The sequence below is a fragment of the Gopherus evgoodei genome, chromosome 7 (genome assembly GCF_007399415.2).
Source record: "Gopherus evgoodei ecotype Sinaloan lineage chromosome 7, rGopEvg1_v1.p, whole genome shotgun sequence".
Classification (NCBI taxonomy): domain Eukaryota; kingdom Metazoa; phylum Chordata; order Testudines; family Testudinidae; genus Gopherus; species Gopherus evgoodei.
In genome coordinates, this window is record NC_044328.1 from 99,580,697 (window position 1) to 99,598,318 (window position 17,622).

General features: G+C 54.8%; 2 protein-coding genes across 7 annotated transcripts; both read right to left on the minus strand.

The window, feature by feature from the left end:
* Nucleotides 1-513: 513 nt before the first annotated feature.
* Nucleotides 514-6,629, minus strand: LOC115654911 (phospholipase A and acyltransferase 2-like). Its single transcript, XM_030569809.1, has 4 exons — nt 6,462-6,629; nt 5,009-5,111; nt 3,800-4,068; nt 514-992 (listed from the first exon to the last, which is right to left on the minus strand). Exons 1-4 carry the CDS (start codon nt 6,474-6,476, stop codon nt 879-881), a joined length of 501 nt encoding a protein of 166 aa, XP_030425669.1. The 5' UTR covers nt 6,477-6,629; the 3' UTR covers nt 514-878.
* A 2,545-nt stretch (nt 6,630-9,174) lies between these two features.
* Nucleotides 9,175-17,619, minus strand: LOC115654435 (phospholipase A and acyltransferase 3-like). 6 transcript variants are annotated; one of them, XM_030568694.1, is made up of 6 exons: nt 15,669-17,619; nt 13,579-13,704; nt 12,353-12,477; nt 10,694-10,796; nt 10,126-10,394; nt 9,175-9,476 (listed from the first exon to the last, which is right to left on the minus strand). In XM_030568694.1, exons 2-6 carry the CDS (start codon nt 13,679-13,681, stop codon nt 9,375-9,377), a joined length of 702 nt encoding a protein of 233 aa, XP_030424554.1. In that variant the 5' UTR covers nt 13,682-13,704; nt 15,669-17,619; the 3' UTR covers nt 9,175-9,374. The 6 variants fall into 6 exon arrangements, with proteins under 6 accessions (XP_030424554.1, XP_030424553.1, XP_030424555.1 ...); XM_030568693.1 differs by having other exon boundaries at nt 12,323-12,477; XM_030568695.1 differs by lacking the exon at nt 10,694-10,796 and adding an exon at nt 12,595-12,673.
* Nucleotides 17,620-17,622: the final 3 nt, after the last annotated feature.

A 17,622-nucleotide genomic window follows, 5' to 3' on the forward strand; every position in this document is an offset into this window, starting at 1 on the left:
AGCTGTGAGCCTTGTGCCAGGCATGTGGCTGCAAGCACTGACTCCGACCCTAGTGTGAGGCTGCAAGCCCCGACCCCAGGCTGTTAGCTTTAACCCCAACCCCTGCGCCGGGCTGCGAGCCTCAACCACAGGCTGTTAGCCCTCACCCTGACCCGTGTGGAGCTGCGGGGCTATGAGCCCTGACTGCTGCGCCTGGCTGTGCGCTCCGACCCCGACAGGGACACTCGGCTGCAAGCCCCAACCTTTGCACCAGGCTGCAAGCCCCGACCCTGACCCCATTGTGCAGCTTTGAGGAGAGCCCTGACCCCGACCCCTACCCTGGGCTGCGAGCCCCGACCCTGACCCCAGTTTGCAGCTGTGAGGTGAGCCCCGATCCCACACAGTTCATGATGCACTATGATGCACACCTTATAAATATTAGTTGATTTTGTACACGGATCTTATGATTAAAATAAATAAACAGTCTATTATCATTATTATTCTTGTTATTTATGTATTTTATTTTGTTTTTAACCAAGTAACTATATGGAGGGGGAACAGCACAATTTTATATTCTTGCCTCAGGTGCAAAAATAGCTAGTTACTGCTCTGATTACTTTGTATAAGTATCTTCATGAGGGGAGAAAATCCCAGGCACTTAAAGGGCTCTTTAACCTAGCAGAGAAAGGAAGGACAAGACCTAATGGCTGGAAGTCAAAGCCAGACACATTCCAATTAGAAATAAGGCACCAATGTTTCACAGTGCCAGTGATTAACCATTAGAACAAATCCCAAGGGCAGTGATCCCAAAGGAGAAAGCAGGTGAGAAGCTAAGCCAGCTAGTAAAGATCAGCTCCCACGGATCTTGCTCGGGTCTTTGGCCCAGGCCAATGTTTGCATTATTCATCCTCCTGCTTGTTGTCAGAGAGCAATGAGCCAATGAATGTAGCAACTGCCACAAGGACTCCTGCGCCCACGATCCCCACCGCCCCTGCAACCGTGGCATCTCGGACCTGCAAAGCACAGAAAAGACCTGCTCAGGAAGCCCTGGATACCCGGGGGGAGTTAAACGCAGCAAATGGCACAAGAACCACGTTAGAGCATCCAGTCTCCACAGTTCAGTGGAGGCAGTGTAACTGTGGTTCAGGAGTTGTGCTGAGTCTCTGGTCCCCTTTGTTCTATTCCGGGCTCTACTCCTGGCCCTGGGCAAGTCCCTCCCCTGCTCTGGGCCTCCTTCCCATCCTTTGTCTAGTTGGATTGTAAACTCATCAGGGCAGGGACTGTCTCTCGCTGTGTATCTGAAGGAATTCCTGCTCTTGTTGCTCAAGAGCATTTCTTGAGCATACATAAGGCCGAAGTAAAGCAGTGTCTATGGGATAAAAATGCAAAGACCGTGGATGGGATGGCTTTTTTAGCTGATGCCTTTGAACAAACTCAGGCGTCTACTGGGGGCAGGCCACAGAAAGAGGGGTTTAAAACTGGTAGGGAGGGAGGATCCCATTTTATCCCTAGCAAGAAGGAGAGTGGCTGAGAGGCTGAGAACTCACCTCCTCAAGACCATTCCTCTAACCCTCATCCTAAATCTGTAAAAACAGAAGCGCTGAAAAGGTGCTATAGGTGTAATTCCACTGATCACCTAAGGAATAAATACCCTGTGCTAGAAGGAAGCAGGCAACCAGTAGCTCATGTTAATTCTGCTGTCCTCAACACAGAACCCTCCCCCCCCCACCCAAGGCAATTGAAACCTATCGTATTGGTTTTGTGAGATTGGCTTCTGCAGAACCAGATATGAAGCGTGTTAAGATTGTCCAAATTAATGGCAGGGAGTACTTGGAGCAGAGGGATACAGGGGCCCAGATCTCTCTGGTTAAGCAGAGTGTGGTTCCAAAGGCCAGTATGTTACCTGCCAAACGGCAAAGATTGTGGGGGTGGGCGAAAGCAGATTTCTTGTACCACTCGCTAAAATCCATGTGGTGTGGGAAGGTTTGGAAAGTGTTTTGATTGTGGGGGTAATGGAACACTTCCTAGTTGGCCTGCTTCTCGGTAATGATTTTTTCTGTGTAGTTCAGATTAAAGTATTTGCCTGCAGCAGGAGGGAGTTTTATGTCGAGACACCTCCTCCCCGCCACCCAGGGAAAGGATAAGGTCTCAGGAACTGCTAAGAGAATGGGAGAGTCTCCTTGATTCTTCTTCAGCAGGGGGAAGCCACATGCTTCCAGGTGGGAGCAGGGCCAGCTCCAGGCACCAGCTTATCAAGCAGGTGCTTGGGGCGGCCACTCTGGAGAAGGGCGGCAGGTCCAGGTATATGGCAGCAATTCAGCGGCGGGTCCCTCACTCCCGTTCAGAGTGAAGGACCTCCCGCTGAATTGCCGCAGATCGCGATCGCAGGTTTTTTCTGTTTTTTTTTTTGCGCGCGTGCGCTGCTTAGGGCGGCAAAACCCCTGGACCCGGCCCTGGGTGGGAGGTTGGTTTGAGACCAGCTCCTGCCTTGCAGCTGGAGGCAACACCACATCAGGAAGGGATGGGAGTGTAATGCCTGCTAGGGAGAGACTTGTCCAGGTTGTTAGCTGCAGCAAGTTGCAGCTGAACCAGAGATAGACTCCGCTCTAGGGAGCATAGAGAAATGTGTCCCAGAGGACAGCCCAGAGAAAGGGGAGAGAATCTCAGAAACTACTGAGGTGGGTGAGGGTTCCTTTAACTCAGTAACACAGGGAAGCCGGGTGCTTCCAAGTATGGGAGGGGCTGAGACTAGCTCGTTTCCAGCAGAAGGCAAAATGCCCTCAGGCGCAGGGGCAGGAAAGGTGTTGTCAGTGATTGAGGAAACCGTCCCAGTTGTTAGCTGGCAGAGTTTTGCAGATGAATAAGGGACAGACCCCTTCCTAGGGAGCACAAAGAAATGTGTCTTAGAGTATTAGATAAGTTCATGGAAGATAGGTCTACCAATGGCTACTAGCCAAGATGGTCAGGGATGCAACCCCATGCTCTGAGGGTCCTTAAACCTCCAACCACCAGAAGCTAGGACTTGATAACTGCCCTGCTCTGTTCTTTCCCTCTGAAGCATTTGGCACTCTCCACTGTTAGAGAAAGAAACTAGGGAAGGAGTAGTGGGAGTACAGGAATATCTCCTCACTGGTCACTTGGGAGAGGATGCACAGGACCAAATGGCTAAGTCAGCATCTGTGCACCCAGGCAATCAGCCTGTGACTCAGGTTTTCAGAGGGAACTGTGTAACTGACCTCCTGGAGGGGAGCAGTCTAACTTCTCAGGGACAGAGAAAGGGTTGGTGGATGGTACACCAGTCCAGGTCCTAGTTTTTCAGGATGTTATTTCTGATAAGTTTTTGGAAAGTAACCCTATCTCTTTAAATCCAGATGCAGCTCCAACACCTGTGATAGAAGAGGAATTGAGACCAGAAAATTGTCAGGTAGTAGTTTGTGAGAATGCAAATTACTTGACTGACAGGAGTCGGGGGGGGGTGTGTGTGTGTCACCAGGACAGGCTGATGAGGGTGTCACCGAACAGAGGGACCAACTAGTAGATTGGCTTCTTTATAACCTCCCAGTTGTCCACAAGGGGGGACTAAGCCAGGGCTTTGACAGTTGCTGCACAGCTCAGGGAGCACATCCCCATTATATGGATTACAGCAGCAGCTATACACTGAGATCAAGGTCCTGTTGTGCCGGGCGCTGCCCAGACCCTGAGTGAGATCGGGACCCAATGTACCGGGCGCTGCCCAGACCCTGACCAAGTAGGTGTGGCTGGCTTACATCAAGCCCACCCTTCAGGAAGGCAAGCACGTGTGAGGGGCACCTGCACGTACCTGGTCACACATGGGCTGGCCGTAGCGCAGTTTGGTGACAAAGTGCTCACAGTTCTCACTGGTGACGCTGTACTGCATCTTCTGGCCCACCAGAGACTCGGCCTCCATGAGGATCTTGCTGACAGGCAGCGGCGAGCACCTCCCATCATACTTGTTGTTGACTCGGTACCAGTCGCCACCAGCAATGTCCCGGAGACGCTCCTTCTTCACCATGGCTAGGTTGGTCAGCACGGACATGATGCTGGAGGCGCCAGCTCCTGCATACTCACCTGGGGGTGCCAATTGTCCATCTGAGCTAACCATCCAGATACCACAATCTATCTATCCCATCCGTACACCCTCTCTAGCCAGCCAATCTTCATACATTCCTCTCTATCCACCCATCCATCACCCCCACCCGTCTACCCATTGTTATATGTTCCTATCTAACCACATCTGTTCATCTATACAGCTCCATATACACCCCCTCTAGCTATCCATCCATCCCCAGACACACCCTTCTGTCTATTCATCCACCCTTCCACATACCTACCCTCCCTCCCTCTCTCAGATTTCCCATAGCTCCTACCCCAGGCAGATCTGTCCCCATCACTGGGTTGGCACACGGCTCCATGAGAGTACTATTTAGTTCTAGCAGCTGGCATTGGGTTCCTGACATCTTGCTAATGCAGAAGCCAGACTGGCATTGGGTTCCCCTCGCCCATGTCACAGGATTGACAAGCCTTGCCCCTGAAGGCAGTGGCAGGGAGTGTGACCCATGCATACGGGTCAGACCTGGGGCTGGAGGGCATGACGGGGCCATCCGAGCATCACTCAGGTTGCGGTGGACAGAGGCACAGGCTGATGTTTTCAGAAGCAACTAGGGATTTTTAGGGGCATCTCAATGTGTGGGGATGCCTAGCCTGAGACACCCCATCCATCCCAGTATCCTTCATCCCCGTCCCTGTCTCCCCATGTCCCTCAACCTGCTGCTCGACTTGCTGGGGCTCAGAAACTCAGGCAGCCCCAGCAAATAGAGGCACCCCCAATGATTCATGATAATCCAGGCCAGATTTTCTACTGGATCACAGTGCACGTACCCCTATCTGGTATGGAGCCCCCTGCCCCCACCACTCGCACCTGAAATGCCCAGCACCTCTACCCTGCCCAGACCAATCCCCGCCCCCCAGGATCAGTAGCCCTCCTCCCTCATTGAGGGCCATTCCTTACTGGGCGGGGCCAGGTGGATGACGTAACCATTTCCTACATAGAGGGCCCAGTGCTGGTATCCAAAGCGAGAAATCTCAATCAGGTCCCCAGGGTTTGGTTTCTCCTGCAGGAGTGAGAGCCAAGTGAAACTGAATGCTCAGAGGAAGCCCCGATAGTACCCCCAGACTGGCTGCCCCTGAACCCTCTAACCCCCCAGATGCCCCACAAACCCCCTCACTGACTCCCCCTGACCCCAGTTAATCCCCCCACTGCATCCCCTTGTCCCCTGCTGTCTGCTAATGCCCCTTGGCTCCCCCACCCCGGCTAATCCCCCCACCAGCTTCCCTACCCCCGTTAACCTCCACTGGCTCCCCTTACTACCGATAACTCCTAGCTGCCACTGCTAATCCTTCAGGTCCCCTGCTAACACCCGCATCTCTCACTTTCCCTCCATCCCGCTAGTGCCTCCCACTCCTCTGTTAAACCCACTCTTCTCTTCCCTGCTAGTCTCTCCCACCAGCTCCCCTGTGCCCCACCAACCATCCTCCCAGATCCCCACCCCACCACAGGAACCCAGGTCAGGCAGAGGAGGCCGTGAGAGCAGGGGAGAGCTTCCATCTGACACCAATCAGCTTCCCCCAAGCCAGGGGCATGGGCTTCTCTCTCCGCCCTCAGGAGACACCTGGCATCAGCACTAGCTCCCCAGAGACTTTGAGTCACTGTCCAGCGGGAGGCCCCCAGCGACCAGCAGCTCTTATAGGAAACTCCTGCCCAGAGCAGCCAGCCCAGGCATTGAGCCAAGGTCACATTAAGGAGATGTCCATGCCGCAGCTGGCAGTGTTCCTCCAGGCCTGGGGGTAACTGATACACGCTAACTTCTCTCCAGCAAGTGGGCTAGAAATAGCAACGTGGCCATTGCAGTATGAGCAGCGTCTCAGGTTAGCACCTGCCTCCAAGCCCGCCTGACATCCTGGGGCTTTGCTTGGGTGACCAGCCTGAGTCACCGCCCGGGCCGCAAGATCCACCCTGCTAGTTTTAGCACAGGTTCTCAAGCAGAGCAAATGCATGTCAGGCTCCCCACTAACATCCCGCAGGCAGTGGTTCTCAACCAGGGATACATGTACCCCAGAGCTCTCCCGGGAGGGGGTGGGGGGATGGCAATGCAGCTAGATCATTGCCTAGTTTTATTACAAGCGACACAAAAACCACTGGCACCGTCGGTGCAAACTAAAATGTCATACAGACAATGACTTGTTCATACTGCCCACTCCGCAAGGGCCCCCACAAAGCTACGTTACAGGCCTCAGCCGGGGTTGGCAGAGCTGAAGCCCAAGCCCCCCTGCCCCTCCACCGGGAGCTGGAATCAGACTCCGGAAAGGAGAACAGTTGTCTGGAAAAGTTGAGAACAGCTGCCCAAGGGGACCCAGAGCCTTGGCAGCAATTTGGCCATGGCTTTGTGCACGAGGCTACTCACAGACAGCGGGGGCATCTCCACAGCGTCCGGACGGCTGAGTGAGTTTCTTCTAGCCTCTGGTCTCCTCTCTGCCCTGTGATTTCACTTTTGGTTTCCTTTGGCATTGGAGAACCAGTGTCTGCGGGACGGTGCTTAATCAGCATCATAGAGCCAACTAAAGGAACCAGATTGTGACTCTGCTAGTTAAAAAAAAGTGTGTCCCTAATTCATGTTAGCTGTCACACGGTAGTGATGATAAGGCAGTTTGTAGCTCTCACATGAGTTAGCTCAGAGGTGGGCAAACTGCATCCCAGGGGCCACATCTGGCCCGCAGGATTGTCATGCCCAGCCTTTGAGCTCCCGCAGGGCTGGCCCACAACATTTTGGCACCTGAGGCAGGAAGCTCAAATGACGCCCCCATTCCTCTCGCTTGGGCCAAAATTTTGAAAGCTCTCAATCCTGCCGCCTTCCTGTTCTACTCCTTTCATGGTACTGCTCTGCTACCTACCCCAATAAAGGAGAACCAACAGCTTAAAATGCCTTGTTTGTGACTGGGGTGTTTGTTGGGGGTCACCTGCTAACATTAACCAAGGCTGGTAAGACAAGCACGTGTCTGTGATAACTGCAGGCAGGCTGTTGAGTCAAAGTGATTGAATCCGAACTGCACAGCTTAGAGAACAGGGAGTGCCGGCTGCAGGCTGTTGTCCCTTACACAGGCGGCCACAAGGAAAAGCAGCTTTCTGGAGCCCCCAGGGGATTATTAAAAGCAGTGACATAGCCTCTCGCTGGTCTGAATTGTGCCCCACAATGGGACACACACCCCATGATCAAGTCATCACTTGATCCGCCTTTAGACACAGTGAACAGATTGCGCTGCCGAGGTCTCTCACTGTTAGGCATTTTCTCCAACCCTCAAATCATTTCTCTGGCTCTTTTCTGCACCAGCTCTAATTTTTCAATGTCCTCTTTAAGATATGCACCCCAGAACTGAATGCAGCTTTCCAGGGTGGGTTTCTCCAAGGCCCTATTCAGAGATAAAACCACCACCTCGCTCCTACTCACTGCTTCCCGGTTATGTACCCAAGGTACCGACATCCAACACAAACTGCATACCTACCATCCAGGTGTTGTTAGGGAAAATTAGTTACATTAGCAATACAGAATCCAGACTCTGAGGCTAGTGAGAAAGTCACTCACACTGGAGAGAAGCATTTCTATGGTTTATATTATGGTAATGACCAGAGGGCCTGACCACAGTAAGGGCCCTCACCATGCTAAATGCTGCACAGGCCCTGACTGGGATCAGGGCTGTACTGTGCCAGGCGTGCTGTGCTCGTTTTGTCTATTTAGATCGTAAACTCTTTAGGGCAGGGGCCGGCTGTGATGATTCGTATGGATTAAGGCTTCTGTTTGACAGGGGGGGCATTCTGTGCATGTGTCTGTGTCAGTGTTCTTTACCGTCTCTGTTATCCTATGACCTCCCATTGGGCTGAAACCCCCATGGCTGGTGGCAAAGGGCTGGTAAGGAAGCACCACTGGCTAAGTGCGCAACCTTTGAAACAGAACTGCTCTAAACATTGGGCTAGCTCTGACTCAGCTGATCTGGTTTATCAGGGTGAGGTTGCCTAGCAACAACATCACCTGGCTCTGGGCTGGAATCACCTGGACAGGCTGACAAGGATGTCACCTGACAGAGGGACTGAGAGGTTATAAAATCTAGCAGTGGGCATTGGCCCTTTTTGCCAGCTGAAGCACAGAGAAGCGAGAGTGGAACTGACCCACAATGCTCAGTTCTGGGGGTGCTGGGACATGGTGTTTTTACGTTATGGGGGAGTCTGAGGAGTCAGCTGATTCCAGGAGCTGCAGCCCTCAGCAGGAGATATTAGAGGGTCTGCCCCAGTGTACACAGGGACCCCAAGACTGGGGCAATGTCGACTCTGTCCAGACTCCAGAGGCTTAAAATACCTGGGGACCCACAGCAAGCTGGTGAGGGGCTAAGAGGGGGCGCTCAGCTAGAGCTGTGACACTGGAATAATGGGGCCCCGATCTCCTTTGGGGGATGGGCAGCACCCAGAGCAATGGGGCCAGAATCCTTACGGGGGCTTCTAGAGAGCAGGTGCAGTCTGAACCATTGAGGCTGCAGCCAGTGTTAATTCCAGGACTTCAGCTGACCTGGGGCATCTCATGGCTGTGAGGACACCAGGAAGGCTAACCTGGGATGACAAGGGGTGACCTTTTCAAAAGCACCTAAGCCCCATTGTCTTCCAACAGGACTTGGGCTCATAATTCACTTATGGTCAAATTCTCAAAAGCATCTGTGTTATTTAGGAAGATCAGATAGTCCAAAGGTCAGATCCCCTGCCCCTTACCCATCACGGCTCCGCTCCTACACTCGGACCTGAGCTCCCCTGCACCTGGACATGGGATTCCCTCGCATCCTTCCTTCCACCAGCTCAGCCCCTACCCCTGGACCCAGGATTCCCTCCCTCCACCCTGAGGCTCGGCACATCATGTAGGCTCACAAAGAAGCAACCAAGATCTCTAAGACATTCTGTCCCAGCAGCTCCCCCTGTGACCCGAATGGACAGAGATCAGCTCCCTGCACCCTTAGAGCCCTCTGAACTCCCCACAAACTCATCCAGCTCCACACATAGTGCCCCTATTGGGCAGAAAGACCCCAACATATGCGGGCTCCCCCACTTGGTTGAATCGACAACACAGTCCACAACCCAAGTGACTTTGTACCAATCTCCTGGTTTTATTCTTGTGCTGGTGCCGGCAAGGGGGTGGGGAGAGTGTTCACCCCAAAGAGGACAGAGCAACACATATGAAGCTTCCACCCCCCCCCCCCCGAAACGGCTGCAAAGTCTCTTCTGCTTGGATCAAAAAAAACACCAAAAAACCCCCCAAACCCGTCTGATCCACTCAAGTCCGTTACTGGTTCTGGCGTCTTCTCCTTTGGACTGCAACCCCAAGGAGGCCCAGAGCAGCCAGCCCCAGCCCAGCGACGCTCACCCCCACCAGGACATCCCGCACCTATAGGACAAGAGAGGAAGTGGATCAGGAGGTGGGGACAGACAGGCCGAGGAAGGATGGCAATGGGAGGCAGTGGTGCCTAGTGGTTAGAGCACATGACTGGGAGTCAGGACCCCAGAGTTCTATTCCCAGCTCTGTTGGGTGACCCCTGTTCTGTCCCTCACTTTCCCCATCTGTAAAATGGGGGTGATGATACTGACCTGATTTGTAAAGCACATTGAGCTCTGCATATGAAAGGTGCCTAGAAGAGTGAGGGATGACGACTGCAGAGCAGTAGGGGCCTGCAGAGCTGTCTGGACCAATTACACCAAGTTATACTGGATGCTAAATTGCTCCAGTGCAGAGCAAGGAGGGACCAGTGTCTGCTCCACACAGTGTGGGATCCTGATCTCAGCCCTGGGCCCCTCAATCCCAAATGCCCCGCATCCCATGCCTCTTACCCCCTGAAGTTAAGGTCATTACAAATGTGGAAACAGGCAGAGAGAGGAGGAAGTGAGTGGCCCAGGGATGCTCAGGATGATGAGCAGAGAATCCAAAAGGCCTGACTCACAGGTCTTCCTGCTCTAACCACTAGACCCCTCTCCCCTCCAAGAGGTTGGGGGGAGAACCCAGGAGTCCTGTCAGGATGACAGGGAGCCAGTCCCAGCACCTGGTCACTCTTGGCCACGCCATATCTCAGCTCTGTGACGAAGTGCTCGCAGTTCTCACTGGTGACTCTGTACAGCATCTCCTGGCCCACCAGCTGCTCGGCGGCCTGCACAATCTTCCCCGCCGGCAGCGGGGGGAATTTCCTGTCATGCTTGTTGTTGACCCGATAGCGGTGCCTCCCCACCACATCCAGGAGACGCTCCTTCTTCACCATGGCCTTGTTGGTCAGTGTGGACATCAGGCTGGCAAAGCCCGCCCCGGGTATATCACCTTGGGATGAGAGACCAACACTGTGAAGAGTGGCTGGGAATGGAACCCAGGAATGCCAATTCCCACCCCCCCTCCCCGCTCTAACCACTAGGCCCCACTCCCATCTCAGAACTGGGGATACAGCACAGATATCCTGACTCCCAGCCCCCCTGCTCTAACCGTTAAGTCCCCTTCCCCTCACTCTATTCCTTTCTCAAGTCATCCTGCTTCATCGAGCACAGTGGTAGCACTTTGCACTGGTGTGAACAGGGGCATAAGGGGGCTGGGCAATGGCGAACTAGGCCCATCTGCTGCCTTACTGGGGGGTGCCAGGTGAACAACGTAGCCATCCCCCACATAGATGACCCAGTGCTGGTATCCGAAGCGGAAGATCTCAATCAAGTCCCCCAGTTCTAGCTCCGCCTGCAGGGGAGGAAAAGAGGGAGGGATGTTAGAGTCAGGCCTGGCACAGGTGCACGATATGGAGGGATGTCCTGCATGATTCACACAAGGGTTCTGTCACACAATGCAAAGGATAGTGGGTGTGCGGCCAGACTGTTGAAACGGTGATAAAATTCAGGCAGTCTGAAAACATGCCAGTCAGTGCAAAGAGCAACACCACCATGTGGGCACGCTGGGGCAAGGAGACATTAGACCACAGGGAACCCCATAAAGCGGCTTCCGGACGCTGTAAAGGGATACCACCCAATTCCCATCCACTACTCTGTGTTCTCTTCAGAGCAGCATGGCCTAGCGGGTAGAGCAGTGGATTGGGATCAGGAGACCTAAACTCTATTCCCAGTTTCATTGCTGGCCTGTGGGGTGACCCTGGGTGAGTTACGTCCCTGCTCCGTGCCTCAGTTTCCTCATCTGTATAATGGGGCTGATGATATTGACCTCCTTTGCAAAGCACTCAGAGCTATGGATGAAATGCACTGTGCAAGAGCTAGGTGGTCTTATATCAATATTACATCAGCCTCGTTGGGGGGAATATTGTGCCTTTTCTCCTTTTCCAACACGTTGGATCAAAGCTTCCAGGCTGGAGCGGCCGCCGTTCCCAGCCACTGGAGCCCGGTTCCCCAACCGGAGCCTCCTAGCAGTGGGAGAGAGAGACACAATGGGCTGAAGTGCTGACGTTGGAGAAATGCCAGAAAGCCGAGGAAAAAGGGAGAAAAATGCACAAGTGCAGCAAAATGAGAGCCGGCGGGCCCCGGGCTGCATGACACGTGGCAAGGCCATTCCAGCCCCAGCTTGAACTGCAGGGCGGGGTGATGCCAAATCAGCCACTGATCTAACCTTTCTCGAGAACTTTCCACTGCGCATCTTTCCTGTTCCAGGTCTAGCTGCCATCCAGACTCAGGGAGTCGCTGGTCACTTTCCAGGGGAGGCTGGGTGGTCTAGTGGGGAGTTAACTGGCTAAGACTCAAGACATCTGGTTCCTAGCCCCAGCTTTGCCATGAACAGGTCTCTGACTTTGTTTCCCCTCCTTTGTCTGTTTTGACTGTAAACTCCTGGGGGCAGAGGCAGTCTCTCAGTTGGGAGCCTGAGCAGAGCCTAATCCTAATCTCAGTCCTGAATGAGATCAGGAGCCAGGCACTGCAGAGACCCACCACTGAGATCAAGGCCCCCATTGTGTGCCAGGCAGTGTGCAGACCTCAGCAGAGATCAGGGTTCTGTACATCACAACAGAGGCGCAGGGAGGAGAGGGGAAGGTACAGGGGGAAGTACAGAAAGACCCATTGATTTGACAGGGCAGGCACCCAGGCGCTACAGTGCTGGGCAGCAGGATAAAACCCAAAGCTCAATAGATAGCTAGGGCCCAATTAATTATGAACGATTAGTAGTCCTGCTTATTCCTACTGTGGTAGCATCCAGGAACCCCAGGATCCAGGGTGCCAGGCACTGCACAGACACACAGTGAGAGGATGGCGGGCACGGCACATTCTTGCCTGGGCCCCATTTGCTCCTACAATGCTCACAATGGCAGGAAATGTTTTCAAGGTGCCGCGGGCCTCTGTTTTCGGGCTTCTTTTCATCTCGTCGTCTGCAGGCCTTAAGGTCTCCCAGGCAGACTGCGCAGAGCCACAGCTCACTGCAGAAGCATCTACAGAGAGAGAGACAGGGTGCTGAGGCCGGGCTGCGGCCCATGGGTGAAGGGAGCTGGGTGGGGGCTCAGCCTGCTTCCTCGCCATGACAGGCGAGTGCATCACAATGGGTTTACCTTGGTGGCAGGTCACGGGACTGAATGGTCCATGCAGGCTGCTGCCTGCCCCAGATCTCACTGCTGTAGGGGAAGACACCTGCAAGGCAGATTCAGGGAAGCCCCTAGCAGCAGGGTTAGGACAGTTCGGCCAGATCCCCAGTCATCCAAGCAGATCACCCCCTGGTAATGGGAGCTGGGATAAATAAATATAATTTATCCTGGCTTCCTAGAGCTTGGAGAATAGCCACACCCTCAGTCTACCCTCTGGGAGCCCAGTGGGGATTGGATCCCAGGGCAGGGGGTGCAGGGCATTGGGAGCCCCGGGGGAGTGAATCCCTGCTATTGAGGGGAGTGCTGAGAGCCAAGGAAAGAGTAAAGGAGGGACCTGTACTCTCCCTCCTTTATTTGGCTGAGGCAGCTGATCCCTGATACGCTGGGATACAGCCACACCTTGGATGAGGGGTGTGTCTCCCATGGTCTCCACTGTACATACATGGTCTGGTTCTCAGCTGTGGGGCAGGAATGGAGAGGACACAGATGAGGCTTTAGGTCCCCTCTACACTCCCCATATTCTTACCCCCCCAACTTCCCAGTGTAAGGTAGAGCAGCCCTGAGGCTGCTGTACTTTACACCTGGCTTCCTAGAGCTTGGAGAATAGCCACACCCTCAGTCTACCCTCTACAATAGGGGGGCAGGGGCTCATCAAGAGTCCAAAGAGCAGTGACATGCTAGCCAAGGAGGTGTTTCTTGGGGGATCATTTCCACTTCCCCCATTTACACTGCCAGAGTGGGCGATGGAAGCCATCAGAGCCCTCACTGTGCAGCTCTTTGAGCCCATGGGGAGACGCCTGGCTGGTTCCCCCCCTCCTACTTTGTGCCTCACATCACCAGTCACACACATGGGACACACGCCCAGCTGCACTGAATCTTCGGATTGCACAAGTGAGGGAGTGGGGAATCAGGCTACACCCATCCCCCTTTGCACCTCCCACTACTACTTACCCAAGGGTGCCAGTGTCACACACACTCCAGGAAGCGCTTCACGCTCGCTCTGCCCCAGTGTGCACAGGGGGCTGGGGAGAATCTGTCTTTCTATCGGCTCCATGAGCCCCAGACACTTTCCCCTGCCTGGTGTGAAAGAGGAGAGAACAGTGACCCTAATAACCAACCGCCAGCCCAGCCACCAGCTCAGCTCTGGCACTACCACCTGATGAGGCACCTATTTCCAGGCTGCAGCCAGCAGCCCCAGCCTGTTCCCAGCAAGGATGGAGAACTCCCAGGTTGAGCACCTGTTGCGGGAGATGGAGATGATCTTTCCCCAGGCAGTGAGTTCACTAATGGGCCAGGGGCCTGAGAGGAGCAGGTGCTGGGAGCCCAGTGGGGATTGGATCCCAGGGCAGGGGGTGCAGGGCATTGGGAGCCCCGGGGGAGTGAATCCCTGCTACTGAGGGGAGTGCTGAGAGCCAAGGAAAGATCTGGTCAGGGGAAGGGGGGAGCAAATCCCAGAGGCAAGGGGGAGGGGAGTCTCTGAGAGCCTCGGGGGAGTAGATCCAAGGGACAGGAAGAGTGCTAGGAGCCCAGGAGTGAGTGTGTGTGTTGTGGGGGTGGGGGGAATGCTGGTGGGCGGGAGCCCATCCAAGGAATGGAAGAGCACTGGGAGCCCAGGGGCAGCGGGGTGCTGGGAGCCTCGGGGGGAGCAGATCCAAGGGAAGAGCACGAGGTGCCCAGGAGTGTGTGCGTGAGGGGGGAGGGGAATGCTGGTGGAGGGGAGCACATCCAAGGGATGGAAAAGCTCTAGGAGCCCAGGAGAGTGTGTGTGTGTCAGGGGGGAATGCTGGGGTGGGGGAGCATGTCCACGGGATGGAAGAGCACTGGGAGCCCAAGAGTGTGTGGGGGGGGAATGTTGGTGGGGGGGAGCACGTCCAAGGGATGGAAGAGCACTGGGAGCCCAGGAGTGGGGCAGGGGAATGCTGGTGGGGGGGGAAGTACGTCCAAGGATGGAAGAGCACTAGGAGCCCAGGAATGGGGGGGAGGGGAAATGCTGGTGGGGGGGGAGCACGTCCAAGGGATGGAAGAGCACTGGGAGCCCAGGAGTGTGTGTGGGGGGAATGCTGGTGGGCGGGGGAGAGCACATCCAAGGGATGGAAGAGCACTGGGAGCCCAGGAGTGGGGCAGGGGAATGCTGGTGGGGGAAGGAGTATGTCCAAGGATGGAAGAGCACTAGGAGCCCAGGAGTGGGGGGGAGGGGAAATGCTGGGGGGGGAGCACGTCCAAGGGATGGAAGAGCACTGGAAGCCCAGGCGTGAAGGGGGGGGGATGCTGGTGGGGCAGTATGCCCAAGGGATGGAAGAGTACTGGGAGCCCAGGAGTGAGGGGGTGGAATGCTGGGGGGGGGGGTAGCACGTCCAAGGGATGGAAGAGCACTGGGAGCCCAGGAGTGAAGGTGGGGGGGATGCTGGTGGGGTGGAGCATGTCCAAGGGATGGAAGAGCACTGGGAGCCCAGGAGTGGGGGAGGGAATGCTGGTGGGGGGGGGAGAGCACATCCAAGGGATGGAAGAACACTGGGAGCCCAGGAGTGTGGGGGGGAATGCTGGGGGGGAGCATGTCCAAGGGATGGAAGAGCACTGGGAGCCCAGGAGTGAGGGGGGGGAATGCTGGTGGGGGGGAGCACGTCCAAGGGATGGAAGAGCAGTGGGAGCCCAGGAGTGAGGGGGGGGGAATGCTGGTGGGGGGGGAGCACGTCCAAGGGATGGAAGAGCAGTGGGAGCCCAGGAGTGAGGGGGGGGAATGCTGGTGGGGGGGGAGCACGTCCAAGGGATGGAAGAGCAGTGGGAGCCCAGGAGTGGGGGGGAATGCTGGGGGGGGGGGAGCACGTCCAAGGGATCGAAGAGCACTGGGAGCCCAGGATTGGGGGGGGGGAATGCTGGTGGGGGGGGGGCACGTCCAAGGGATGGAAGAGCACTGGGAGCCCAGATCCAAGGGATGAGGAGGCGCTGGGAGCCGGGGGAAGGTAGGTCTCAGGGCAGCAGGGGCTGGTACCGGGGTTTGGGGACGGGTCACAGGCGCATTCTCAGCCAAGCCCCCTACAAACCTCTCCTCCGGGGCGCGCGGCAGCGGGTCCCGGGCCCAGCGCTCTGCTCCCGCGGTGCGTCATGAGGCCAAGGGGGGGCGAACGCGGCCGGGCTCCGGGCTCCGGCCTCCAGCTTGTCAGCAGCGCAGGGCGTGAGTCAAACTGGCTCCTCCCAGCACGGCGCTGGGACCAGCTGATCCGGCGCCAGCCCTGCTCCAGGCTGTGGGAGGGAACAGGGGAGCTGGCTGCCCCCCACCCCGAACCAATCACGAGACGCGTTAGTCAGACACAAGTCATGGGGCAACCTGGTGAGGCTCAGGTCTGGGTCAGACTAGAAGATGCTCCCAGGTCCCATCTGGATTTAAATTCCAGGAATGCAACGCCAGGCTCACACTGCAGAGCTGTGAAGGACAGGGACACCAGGAGCAAAGGAACCCCCCACCCTGTTCCTGTGATGGGGTAAAATTGTTATTCTAATCATCCTTCAGGCATTGAGGGGAAAAGGAGCAGCGGAGTCCAGGAAAAGCCAGTCTGGGCTTCACTGTTCATTTTTACCTGGAAGGCGCCCAGCTACTATGGTGATGGGCAGCCATAGCCCCCCTGCATACACTGAATTCATGGACTGACACCCACATTGCTTGATTCCTGCATTTTTCAGGCCAGAAGATCTAGCCTGACTTCCTGCACAGCACAGGTCAAAGAACCTCACCCAGGGATTCCTACCCATAGCTTTAAAATAGCTCGTGTCACGATTCAAACACTTCATGAGATGGAAAATCCACCATGTCCCAAAAGACACCAATGGTTAACCACAGATAATCTTTTTATTAAAAAAATCTTATTTCTAGCCTGAATTTGTCTTACTTCAGCTTCTGGATCTGCTTATAATACCAATCCCTAGATCATCTCAAGCATTTCCATCCATAGATTTCAAAGCACTTTACTCAGGTTAGTCTCATTACTCCCATTTTACACATGGAAAAATGGGGAGACAGTGACTTAACCAAGCTCACCCAGCAGGCTAGTGGCAAAACATGGCCTAGAAAGCAGATTTCCTGCCTCCCAGTCCAGCGCTCTATCCACTAGGCCATATTGTTCCCCTGTGCCTCAGTGGCCCCATCTGTAAAATGGGAACAGGACATTCCACCTCACAGGGTGCCAAAAAGATAAAATCTACAGTTTATGAGGTGCTCGGCTGCTATTGTATGGATAGAAGCAAGCATTAGCTTGACACAGCAGCCTGACCATGCTGCACCCCTGCTGAAGGAAGTAACACAAAGCTGGTGGCCTGACAGGCTGAATGGAAACTGAAAGACATTGCAGAGCCGAGAATTGAAGGGGCCTGGCTTTATTGGGGCACTCTCAGAGAACAGTGGCTTTTCTTTTAACATCTGTAGAAAGCATTCCTTCCCCCCCACAAAAAAAATAAAGCTTTTCATGTGACCAGTTTGAAGCCACATGTAATTCTTACACTGGGAGAGGAATTTTCCAAAGCTAGCACCAACGGGGAAAATCTGACCACATAATCAGCCATCCACCCCAAAAGAATCTTGATGGCTGTTGGTCCCTCTTAGCTAAGTTTCACTCTAAACTTCTTCCAGGCCTTTGCAGATTTCACCAACCCCGCCCCGCACCCCTGTACTCACCTCTTCTCCTGAGCCTTGAAATCCAGGCACCCAATGGCTTTCACAGGGGGCCAGTTAGGTCATCTTCAGGGGGACACCCGGCTGGAACCAGCCTGAGGCACCAGGGAATGGCTAGAGAGGGAGAATGTGGCAGATAGTAGGCTTGAAATGGGCAACATTAATGTGGCCTGAAGCATAGATGGCTCCTGGGCTGGGGGATTTCAAAGGGAGCTAGGGCAGTTCTACATTCCTCACAAACAGATGCCTCCAACACCAATCCAGGCCCAGTGAATGAAGGCACGACACTGGTGAGGATTTTGATGAGCCAAGGAAATCTCCAGGAGAACAAG

Excerpts from the sequence above, each read along its gene's own strand:
- LOC115654435 (XM_030568698.1), bottom strand. The coding sequence starts at position 13,071 with ATGTATGTACAGTGGAGACCATGGGAGACACACCCCTCATCCAAGGTG. Across the intron at positions 12,478-12,594 it reads TCCCGTGACCTGCCACCAAG|ATGCTTCTGCAGTGAGCTGT; the intron begins GTAAACCCATTG and ends CTCTCTCTGTAG. Across the intron at positions 10,797-12,352 it reads TGAAAACATTTCCTGCCATT|GCGGAGCTAGAACTGGGGGA; the intron begins GTGAGCATTGTA and ends CCTCCCCTGCAG.
- LOC115654911 (XM_030569809.1), bottom strand. Across the intron at positions 4,069-5,008 it reads CATCCACCTGGCCCCGCCCA|GTGAGTATGCAGGAGCTGGC; the intron begins GTAAGGAATGGC and ends TGGCACCCCCAG. Across the intron at positions 993-3,799 it reads GCCAGCCCATGTGTGACCAG|GTCCGAGATGCCACGGTTGC; the intron begins GTACGTGCAGGT and ends TGTGCTTTGCAG.